At 40.1% G+C, this 10,969-nt stretch overlaps 2 protein-coding genes across 3 annotated transcripts; both read left to right on the forward strand.

Annotated features, from left to right (window-relative positions):
* Nucleotides 1-1,780: 1,780 nt before the first annotated feature.
* Nucleotides 1,781-5,680, forward strand: ino80e (INO80 complex subunit E). 2 transcript variants are annotated; one of them, XM_079344928.1, is made up of 8 exons: nucleotides 1,781-1,868; nucleotides 2,153-2,235; nucleotides 2,341-2,411; nucleotides 2,506-2,558; nucleotides 2,676-2,751; nucleotides 3,861-3,978; nucleotides 4,488-4,586; nucleotides 4,967-5,680. In XM_079344928.1, exons 1-8 carry the CDS (start codon nucleotides 1,841-1,843, stop codon nucleotides 5,171-5,173), a joined length of 735 nt encoding a protein of 244 aa, XP_079201054.1. In that variant the 5' UTR covers nucleotides 1,781-1,840; the 3' UTR covers nucleotides 5,174-5,680. The 2 variants fall into 2 exon arrangements, with proteins under 2 accessions (XP_079201054.1, XP_079201055.1); XM_079344929.1 differs by lacking the exon at nucleotides 4,488-4,586.
* Nucleotides 5,681-5,910: 230 nt separating this feature from the next.
* LOC306824691 (uncharacterized protein) lies at nucleotides 5,911-10,751 on the forward strand. Its single transcript, XM_079344927.1, has 3 exons — nucleotides 5,911-7,347; nucleotides 8,092-9,033; nucleotides 9,867-10,751. The coding sequence occupies exons 1-3, from the start codon at nucleotides 7,048-7,050 to the stop codon at nucleotides 10,380-10,382; spliced, it is 1,758 nt and encodes a 585-aa protein (XP_079201053.1). The 5' UTR covers nucleotides 5,911-7,047; the 3' UTR covers nucleotides 10,383-10,751.
* The last annotated feature ends 218 nt before the right edge of the window (nucleotides 10,752-10,969 follow it).

Genomic DNA, 10,969 nt, shown 5'->3' on the forward strand with positions numbered 1-10,969 from the left:
GAGAGAAAATAAATGTTTGGCTGAGTGAGAGGGCAGAAACTGAGGGCTATGACAGTGCTTGCAACAAAAGAGGCTTTTTCACCATCTTGTTTTGTCTTGGATTGGCAGAGACTAGGCGGGGCTGGGGAGGAGGTTACTGTTTAAAAACGTAGACTCAGCGTTTCTGCTCTGTTCCCTAAGGAATACATATCTGCCCAGCCACATGCCTTTTCTCTTTTTTTAACCTTCCTCTGGTCTGTAAGTTCTTATGTAAACTTTTAGTATCTCTACCACTTCCTTTTTCTCCCCTCTCTCCCTACCTCACTATCTCTCTTCTTGCGATGGGTATGTGCACTGAGGCAGCATTACTCATCTTTGCAAGTGTTCTTCATCTATAATTCATGGTGCTCTGCACCGGCAAGTGACTATGCTGAACTGGGGTCGAGCTGCAGACTGAGTGCAGTATGCGGCAGGTGAAGGGGACTATAAAATACCAATATTAACCATAGAAGTTTGTGCAGCAACTGAATATCAATGCAGCAATGACTCAAGCGTGGCCTACTGATTTAAATTAAATAAATGTCTTAGAGTTTCTGTTACATTTTGGGTTATTTTTAGGGAAATAATTTGTTACAATTTTTGTTTTTTTTTGTTATGCAAATCTGTACCATATGTACACAGCATTTGAATTTGACCTTTTATATTCAGAAACACAACAAAATATGAGTATTACTTTGGCACAAACATTAGCCTGTCAGAGAATAATGAATATATTAAGAAAAAACAACAAATTTAGTGGACTCTATGCTATAAAATGGCAAAAAAGGACAAATGAAAGTCATGTTAAGCTCTGTTAGCTTGCCTTGCACCATACAAGCACCATGCAGCTCTTTAACAGTACTCTGAGAGAATAAATTCGACCTCCGTCACAGCCTTGCTCATACTAGTGCAATTAGATGTCACTACATATTATAAAGAAGCTGTTAATGACCATTGGCTATTGGGCTAAGCTCAGAGGACACGAGGAACAACATCAAGCCAAAGTGGTGTTTCACCATTGCTGCAAACAAGGCTGAGGACAAAGAGCCAGCTCTGGCGGGCTGACTAATAAATATGCAGCAGAGGGCTTTAGGGTTAATAATATCAAGCTTGGCACAACAGCAGTTTTTCCAGAGGCTGATCCATGGACACACTCAATGACACTGTCAGATAAGAAGTCATAGAGGGGGAAAGTCAACATGCAGACAGCTTTTCATGTAATACAGTAATACTGCCAGTCCACATAATTATTCTTCACAACAGCCAAAACATCTCCCTACTGCTTTTTTTAGCTTCAGAAACTGAGCAGGAATAAGGCACACAGTATGATTTTGAAATTCTCTAATGTGCTCAAATACTGTAGCCTGTTTTGAGTTCTTGTAAGCTTGATCAGATAATTTAATTTCAGCAACAGAGTAAATGTGTTGAAAGCAGAGTTATAAAGTTGGAGATGTATTCAGCAATGTAGGCTATATCAGTACTTGGAAAATAGAATAAAGTCAGCCCAGTGTTAAAAGCATCTGCTTCGTGCAATTTACGTGGGCTTGTTAAGGTTGGATGACAGTAAGATTTGAGGAAGACTATTCAGATTTTAAAACAGTTTTAAAGTAGCCTACTTGCCAAGTGGTTCTTGTAACACACTTGACCGCCACATTCAACACACAGTTGACGTGGGCTATAATTTCATATTTTCCCGGAGCCTGAGGGGGCAGTATCGCCAAACATCCACAGTAATAAGCATAGACATAACTCGAGAAGAAGAAAAAAGGGTCCCGCCCATCACGGCGCATGAAGATGACGCCACAAACGTAAACAAGATCCCATGTCGAACAGGCAGACTCAAACAAGAGGTATCTACGGTTTTAATTATTACAATAAAATATGTTGATGCTATTGAATACAATGACGAATTCATACTTAGAGTTTGTAATTGTGTGTATCTTTAGTGGAGCCTCTATCTTTAGCTATAATGGTATGATAACTAAACAACTAACGTCGCTAACCTAGCATTCAGTATTTATTGCGGTTTTTCCTACAAGTCGAAGTAACATTTGTTTCCCCCCAAGAAAAACATCTAGTGTATTTCTGCAGATCAGGTCATAAAACTGTTTCTTAACTCTTTGCTGTATTTCAGAGATGAACGGACAAGCAGACGTCGAGGTCGACTACAAGCGGAAATATAAAAACCTCAAGCGAAAATTAAAATTTCTTGTTTATGTGAGTGCAACCAAATAAAATTTGCTGTTTGTTTGATCAGTAATTTAACAGCATTTCACAAATACATAGCTCACCTGTTTTGTTTTGTTTGTTTGTATTTTGCAGGAACAGGAATGCTTTCAGGAGGAGCTGAGGAGATCACAAAGAAAACTTCTGAAAGTTTCAAGAGACAAAAGGTGGGATAACAATGTTTGTTTGTGAAAATGTATTAATAGTGAACAATGGTGTGCATATGATAAATAACAACGTGACTCATCTGTTTTTTTCTAGCTTCCTCCTCGACAGATTGCTGCAGTATGAGAGGGTAGATGAAGACTCCTCAGGTACACTTTTATTCTCTCCTACAGAATGACCCGTTTATTGATGGTTGACATTTTTCATCACAAGAATTGTAAACAATAAAATATATAGGTTCAGATTTTTTTCATTCTGTGTTCCAGATTCAGATGCTACAGTTTCTTCAGATAATAGTGAAGGAGAAGGCCCCAGGGAGAGGGAAAGAGACGGCGCAAAGAAGTAAGCTGGCATCTCTATATTTAAAACATATTAGACAGACTTACTGTCAACTCCAGCAGTTAAAATGATCTAATCTCTCTAAGCAGAATCTGTACACGAGGTTCAGGTGTTGTAGCATGTGAAGTGTTTTGGTTTCCATTTGTAGTCCGAGCTTTATTGACCTATTACATATCAGCGAGCTTTTATGTATGCAGGGAAAAGAGACAGCAGAGTGAACAGCAAAAAACAGGCGCAACATTTATGCAACACTTAAACATACAGGCTCACATCCGCAGCATTCTAACAGGGATTTAATTGTCACTATAAAGAGCTAGTTGGTAAAATCATTACAGATCAAACTATTTTAACTTTAGCAACAAACCTGCTTGATGCTGTGTCGTGAAAACCAATCAGCGTTTAGACTCCCAGATATCATGAAAAGCACCAGAAATGATTGATGTTTGGAAAAAATATCCAACAAACAAATATTTTAAGAGTAGCTTCTTCTGCTCTTGACAGCAGAACTGACAAAATACAATAAATACGTTTAACAAATCTGCACCATGATGTTGTTATTTAAGCCAACTTAATTTATTTCGAGTCAATAACCAACTCATGCCACTGAAGTCAGCCGGAGTGAAGTCTGTTTAAAACTTGTAGTCTTTTGTTGATCTTATACTCAACAGATTAAAAGGCGTTACTCCAGGATTTTATGGACCGAGAAATGACAGAGCTGCAGACTTAAACACTCCACAGCAAATCTAACTTAAAAGTTGTTTCATGTTAATTGTTGGCTTCACTGGAATCACTGAAGAACTCTCATCTTTTCCCAGAGGAATATATAGTTTGTTTCGAGATAGATATTCATCTTACAACGAGTCATTAAGTGTTACCAAGCATAATGCATCCATGCTGAAGCTTGTTTTCTCTTGACCCCACTTAAAGATGAGACTGCAACACAAACATGTAGAAATGGAGGCATTTAGTATTAAGGCCTGCTGGCTGTAACCTGTTAAAGTTAAATCCATAATGTGGACAAACATTTATCTTACTGCTGCTCACTCTCGCTCTCGTAGCCAGCTGCTCAATTTGTCTTAACTTTTTTGTCTTTTCTTCTTTTTTTTTTTCAGGCGAAGGAGTAGTCCTGGGGCGTGTCTTCCCTCCTCATCCTCCCCTCATCTCTCCCTGCTGTCCCGGTCTGGTGTAAATCCCCTTCAGTCCTCAGGCTCTGGACCGTACCTCAACACTGTAAGCTGTCATCTTCACCTTCAACTTTTTGGTCCAAGGGGAAAAAAACCTAACAAAGATAAAGAACTCGGGCAGTAACACACAACATACCATATTAAATACAAGAAAAACAAGGAGCTGAAAGTTAGTCATTGAAAGCATCATAAAAACCGAACCCATCATGAGATGTCGGAGTCATCACGAGAATGAAGTCGTTCGACGGCCTGTGTGATAAATCATTTTATATCCCTTTCTCATATCTAAGTGTGGACAGAAACCAAAACATTGCTTCCACTTTCATTTCCTCATCAGCAGACACATTTCCTTTTTATTCACCTTTATTTATATGATTTGATAGTATTATCATTTTACTCATCTGTTTGATCTCTTCCTTTTTTTTTCTTTGCATTGATCATTTTTCTGTTTGTGTGTTTGTGTGTGTGTGTTTGTGTCTGTCATTTAAATTGCCCATGCTTGTGTTCATGTGTGGCTCAATTTGGCAATTTGGGGCCTGTGTGTGTGTTGGGCAGATGCCCTTCCCACCAGAGTATTTGGCTCCCCCAGCTGAACGCATGAAGAAAGAGAGAAAAACAAAGACGCCTAAAAACAAGAAAGAGACTACTGGGAAGGTGAGAAGGGATAAAGGAAAATAAAAATTGACAAAAGTTGTAAAGAGATAATGATTATACAGATATAGTCTTTTCTCTTAACATCTTGTTTATTAAAAGCCATTTATATACGATTGAATGAGGCACGGTAGGCTTTTTTTCTTAGTTTAGATGCACAAATCGAAATAAATATATTTTCTCTAACTGTATGTTCTACCAAGAGAGCAACATCTCTGTTGCCATCTCAAGTGTGATAGTGTGCTGCTCTCTGATCAGTATGTTCCTATACATGCTGCATACTTTGTCCTTGTTAACATCAACGAAGCATGCGTCCATTCATACATCTCATTCCTTCATCAAGTGTTCATCATTTCTGGTTTCTAATTCTGGTATCCTCACAGGTTGTTGCCCCAATGTCAGCTAACTACCCATCAGCCACTGCAGCCACTCCAGCAGCGAGCAGCCCTTTCAGCTGGGTCCCTAGACAGATGCTCAGTGGAGATGCGGCTGAAGAGGAGGGAGACAGTGATGGAGACAGCGACAGAGGAGACGAAGACAGAGGGGAGGGAGATGAAGCTGAATTAGTCATTGACATTCCCAATGAGTGAGCCTGACTGTGTGTTTGGATGTATTTATTAGTAGAGGGATTGAAATATTGTAATCCCTATGTGAGAGAGTAAATGGCATTTGACTTAATGTTTTTCTGTGTTAAGTCACCCATTTCACATTGAAAGCTGCCAGGCTCCCCCCTGTGGACTTTTGCAGTATTGCAAGATCACTGTCAATAATTCTCCCTGATAAATGTTTTTTTTTTTATTACAAATTATGTTATAAATTCAATCTATGAAGACATTTCTGTACATTATTTAGTAGCTTTTTATTGTCATGAACTAGATGTCTTTTGCTGCATCATCTTTGATGTAACAGGCAGTTTTGACACCTGCTAGTTTGACATCTATTTTGTGTTTTCTTATAAAAGTTGCCATTTATCAAAGCTACTTTATGTTCCTGAAAACATCACATATCACATTTTTGCACCCATCAAATGTGTGTGTCAGACTGCAACCTTTAAATGTCAACATTTTAGATTACAAGAGGATTTTTCTTAATTTAAATTCTGTGTCTGGTTTTATTCCAAATCCTGCCAATAACACAAAATGTTTTACTTCGATACATTTTTTTTCTAAAAATATTTTTCATTGAAACATTTGATTTAAACAAATGCTGTGTAAGTTTTTGACACATATTTAAGTATGACTTAAAGCCCTACCCAAAAACACCACACCCATAATACTCCCATTCCAGACCTACAGTCAGTTACTGAGGTATGCTGCATGAGTCCATTGCTTGCTTGAGAATTTTACTGAATACATTTTCCAGAAGAATTTAATGACAGCTTTTTTAAAACTGACTTGTTTATCACTGCACATGCTTTTTCATTGCTTGTTCGACCTCTCCACATGAACCCTGATCCCAGGGGTGCATTGGCTCATGTTAGCCATTAGGCAATGTGAGGGCAGCCTGACTGGATTCCTCCTCCTCTTAGATTTCAAAAATAGAGCTTGATACTTTTCTATTCACTTTTCCCACATGTGTAGGACTAGGCAGTGAGACTGCATAATGATTGCCAAGATTTTGTTAAGAGCAAGCCAGCATCATGTCTCAACAGGCACGTGTCTAATATTAAGCAATTCCACCTGCAATGTGCAAGCCATAAGAGGGAGTGTGTTTTGTCTGGGATGGTGGGTCAAAAGTTGCTGCACTCCTGGTGAGACAATGACCCACGACTTTGACACTGTCAGGATTAAGCTTAATGAGGATTTCATGAACTGACATTGTTATATTTAGAGCTCAGTTGCTCACAAGTAGAGGGAGTCTTGGGTAGTATTCCTGCTCGATATGGAAGTACTTCAACTGCTCGACTTCATGCAGAGTCAGCAGTTTCAGGAATGTTCTTTACAAACAATAATGGGACTACAGGCGTGCTTCAATCAAAGGGCCAATGTTGTAAAACGACCATAGTTTGGGAATGCAGACTTTCAGGTATTGACAGCCTATAATGGGTGTGGGCCTGGCTTGTGTACCTAACAGCAATAGGAGTTAAAGGTGTAACCGTAGAGCGTATAAGAGGGAGGGGTGAAGTGGAGGTACAGCCAGAGGGTGGAACTGACAGAGGGGGTGAGGTTGTCAGGGAAAGGGAAATGAAGGAGTAAGCAAGATTGTGCCTGCAGCAGAGATTCACTCTCTCAGAATACAGCTGACATTAAAGAAGACAGACATGGTTGGAGTCCAGTTGGAGGAGAGAGCAAGGAGCGAGTGAGGAAAACAAGAAGCTATCAGCAGTCAGCTCTGGCAACATTATCTTTTCCATCTTTACACAGAAACCCCTGGATAATTTATTAGCCTCTCCCCCTCGCTCAGTGTGTGTGGGAGAGAGAGAGAGGGAGAGAGAGAGGGGGGATTTGCTGAGCTCACCACCACCATGCTACGTCCTGCTGCTGTCAGTGCAGCAGCTGCTGCGTCTGTGTGGCTGCTGGCAGTGCTAGGCCCAGTCCTGTCTCTACCAGATGAGGACAACTCAGAAACAGACTTCAGCCTCTGCAGCCACTGCTTCTACAGACAGACGCTTCCTCAGGGAGCCTCTGCAGGGCCGCTGCTGCGCCCACTCTGCCACAGACTGCCTGGGGGACAAACGTTTGCCACTGTGTCCAAACCGACCTGTGACACAGCTGTCTACTCTGCCTTCCATCTCAGCCATGAAGGGACAGAGGGAGAGGCTTGGGTAAGGACGCATATATCATGCTTTTTAAAGAAATATTTCCTGTTTTTTCATAATCATGTTCAAGCATGCATGAAGTTAAGCAGTGCTTGTAATCAACAGTGCATTAACTCATCCAATGTGCTGAAATACTGCTTTGTACTTTTGGTACTTTTAACTTAAGTATGTGTATCTGAAGTGTGACAAACTAAGTCAATAAAAAATGATTGTTCCAGGCAGAAAGAGGGCTTGTTTTATACTAATTATTCATTGAAATAATTAAAAAGAGAAAAGCTTGATACAAAATGTGTAACATACTTTTGTTTATTCTAAAATAATAATAAGATTTGACTTCAACTGTTTATAGAGAGTTAAATCTTGTTCTGTCTCCACTTTGCTACTACAGTAAACAGCTGGATCCTTGTATTGAAACATATATCATGAAGACAGCTTATTTTCTCAAGCCTCTTTCATGTATTGTACGATACATGTATTTAGTGGATACTGGAATTTTAACAAAAGTAATAGTTTTGAAATCAGGTCTTACTTGTCATATAAATAAAGTTTGTTGTTTGCAGTATTGATTTTATTTAAGTTTGTCAGTCTGAAAATGTCTTCCATTGTTGTTCACAGAGTTTACTGTTAGTTACATAATCTCAGAATTAAATATGTAGACAGTACATTAAGATTGTAGAGCCTTTTCACCACCAAAAACTACTCAGATATGTTTTACCCTGTTTTAAAAGAACTTTTCTCTGCTTAACACAGGAAGAAGATGACAACACAAATGTCGCAGTACCAGCTCTTCTCAAAAGAGGCGGGGATCTCTCTGATCCTGTCTCACCCGCTGACTCCCCGCTTCAACACTGGGACTCAGCAGTCACAACACTGATCCAGTCAAGCCTAGCTCCAGAGTGCAGCACTTTAGGGGGAGATCTCTACATCTTGATTGGGGCGGGAGGTCTCAGAGTCGCTGAGGATGTAGGCGAAGACTGTCAGACTCAGCCGCTCTGGTCCGCAATGTGCTGTGCTGTCCCCGAGGGGAAGAGTGGCTTCAGTGCGGGGTTAATCAGAGAGACAGAGGAAGGGGAGAGGCAAGTGAGTGTTAAGGAGCTGGAGGAGATCCTGGGAGTGGGAGAGCTGTTCTCAGAGAGCTGTGGAGGAGCAGATGGGGAGTCTCTTGACTTCACAGCAGGCCTTCACAGTGAGGGGCTTGTTAAAAATACAGAAGAAATAGAGGCTGATACTGCTGATGAAACTAATCAAGCTGAAGATGTAGTGTCAAACACTGCTGGTCAAGCCACTGAAGAAGCCACTGAAGAAGAGGAGGTCAGTTCAGAAACGGTTGTATCTGGTGGCCAAGACTTAAACGAGGACACTGAGGAAAGCAGAGAGGCACAGAGCGCTGAAGAACAGGTGTCTGATGCTGATGCTCAGCCAGAGGAAGCTGATGTTGCTGATGTCACACAAGAAACTTTTTCTAATACTGAAACTGCAGAGAGTAGCAACGATGAGCAGCAGGACTTCACACGCTCAAAATCTGCTGGATCAGAGTCTCCAGAGTCCCCAGCTGATTATGAAACTGTGGATGAACAACAAACAGACACAAATTCCAGCAGCACGCTAGTCTACCTCCTTTCCTCCACCTTGTCCATTATTAAAGCTCCACTGCGGCCGGTGTTCTCAACCATCACACAGTTACCTGGACAGGTAATACAAGTGATTCAACTGTAGTTTTATTGTACAAAGGAGAAAGCAAGGCTGGGGAAAGCACCTCTTTAATTTAGCATATAACCAGTAAAGTACTTGGTTATTACAAGTTATTAAGAAAATGTACTCAACACATTTGAAGTTTCTCACAATGTAAGTTTAATTTCAAATAGAAAAGTCCAGCAAACTTGCTTTTCAAAATGAAAGCTCCTTTGAGGAACTTTGGCTTCATGCCAATTTTGTGACCCCTGTGGACAAAGTGTTGCATCCTATCTCTTCGCTGATTTTGTCCAGTCAAGTGTAGGCAGTTCTTTCTGAAGGAAAAAAAATCTTATGCAGCTTTCTTCAACAGTCATATCGCTCAGTCTCAATCTTTGCTGTGGAAAATGTAAAGACACAGCAGTAACAGGCATGAAAATGACAATATAGAATTAAATTATGCTGTTGTTTGTTTTTTGTCATTCATGAAGAGTCATTACTATTAGTTTCTGTTTTATTCTGATTTAAAACCCCTCAGGAGTACAAACTCATAGACAAATACCAAAACAAAGACCTCAAATACCTCATTTGAGTAAAATTACCCAATGAGACTTTACATACTAAGTAGATGTAGAACGTACATTTTACAGCAACTAAAACCTGAGATGTTGTTCATAAGATGATGTTTATGTTTGTCTGGTTGTAAATCTCCTCATTTGGTTTCTCTCCTCCCATAGACAGGAATGAGGTGTGGTGAATAGAACAATAGCTTTTTTTCCCCTCAGGTGATTTTGTCATTTCTCACAGCTTCATATCCCATTTAAAAACCTAACATTTGTCTAATTTATACTCAGGTGACGTATGTTCTTCAGGAAGACTTCGGAGTTCTGGCCGCCCTGCCTGGAGAGACCTTTTCTTTTTTCCACCTCTTGTCGTCTGGGGTTTTATCCTGGTTGGGCTCAGCTGCTGACTTGTTACTTGGCATCGGAGAAACCTGTTTCTCCAACATCTACCACTGCACCTCCTCCATGTGTGGGGCCCTGTTTGACAGCTGTCACACAGGAGTCACTGGCATGGGCACTCTGGCTGGAGACACAGTGGGGATTTTTGGTGGTGCACTAGATAATGTGTGGTGGGTGACCAAATTTTTTGGAGGGCGGCTGTGGGAGCAGAGTGAGGGGTATGTAGGCACAGTTGTGTCAGAGATGGGGGGTCAGGCCAAAGCTTTAGGTGGAGGGGTTGGGAGGCTGGTGTGGAGAAGTGGGAATGGGGTCGGTAAAGTGTTTAGTCTGGGAGGGGGAGTAATAATGGGGATATTAGATATTTTCCTCGATGCGGTGAGAGGAGCTTTTGGAGGGGAGTCTCAGTGATAAGTGGAAGAAAGTTCAAACATCCCTTGATGCCCTTAGCAACAAACTTTCCAAAGAGTATTTGCAGGTTTGGTTTGTACATGTCTTAAGCACATAAATGAGTGTGGAAAAAGGGCAAACTTTTTCAATCTGATATGCTTTAGTTGTTTCGAAGGATTCAGTGAAAATATATTTCTACACTGTAGGTCTACACATCACTGTTGCTGGCTTTCCAATAACCTACTGTATTTAAGAGCTGGGATTAGTCTCCCAAAATTTGATTTAAAAACACTGTGCACAAGGATTTTTGATGTAATTATTCAATGTATAATTCTTGTTTGATCAATGTTGATTAACATGTTCATTTGAATTAAAGGAATGGTTTACTTATTCTTCTGGTTGTGTCTTCTTATAGTTTTGCATATGACGAATTTCTCCCATTTGTAAAAGAAAGAACACGTTTGTGAAATAAAATTGACAATTAAAATCTAATATTTTATAAACCATTGAACTTATAACATAAAAGCATGACAAATAGTATACAAAGTAAAAATAAATAAATAAATAAAAAAGTATTGCTGTTGCTTTCAACAATTAAATGGTGAATT

The sequence above is a fragment of the Symphodus melops genome (assembly GCF_947650265.1).
Source record: "Symphodus melops genome assembly, chromosome: 5".
Classification (NCBI taxonomy): Eukaryota; Metazoa; Chordata; class Actinopteri; order Labriformes; family Labridae; genus Symphodus; species Symphodus melops.

What these genes read in the sequence shown, in the direction of transcription:
- LOC306824691 (XM_079344927.1), top strand. Translation starts at nt 7,048, where the DNA reads ATGCTACGTCCTGCTGCTGTCAGTGCAGCAGCTGCTGCGTCTGTGTGG. An exon ending in GGACAGAGGGAGAGGCTTGG is followed by an intron (nt 7,348 to 8,091) that starts GTAAGGACGCAT and finishes TGCTTAACACAG; the next exon opens with GAAGAAGATGACAACACAAA. An exon ending in TCACACAGTTACCTGGACAG is followed by an intron (nt 9,034 to 9,866) that starts GTAATACAAGTG and finishes ATTTATACTCAG; the next exon opens with GTGACGTATGTTCTTCAGGA.
- ino80e (XM_079344928.1), top strand. Translation starts at nt 1,841, where the DNA reads ATGTCGAACAGGCAGACTCAAACAAGAG. An exon ending in AAAGTTTCAAGAGACAAAAG is followed by an intron (nt 2,412 to 2,505) that starts GTGGGATAACAA and finishes GTTTTTTTCTAG; the next exon opens with CTTCCTCCTCGACAGATTGC. An exon ending in GAAAGAGACGGCGCAAAGAA is followed by an intron (nt 2,752 to 3,860) that starts GTAAGCTGGCAT and finishes TTTTTTTTTCAG; the next exon opens with GCGAAGGAGTAGTCCTGGGG.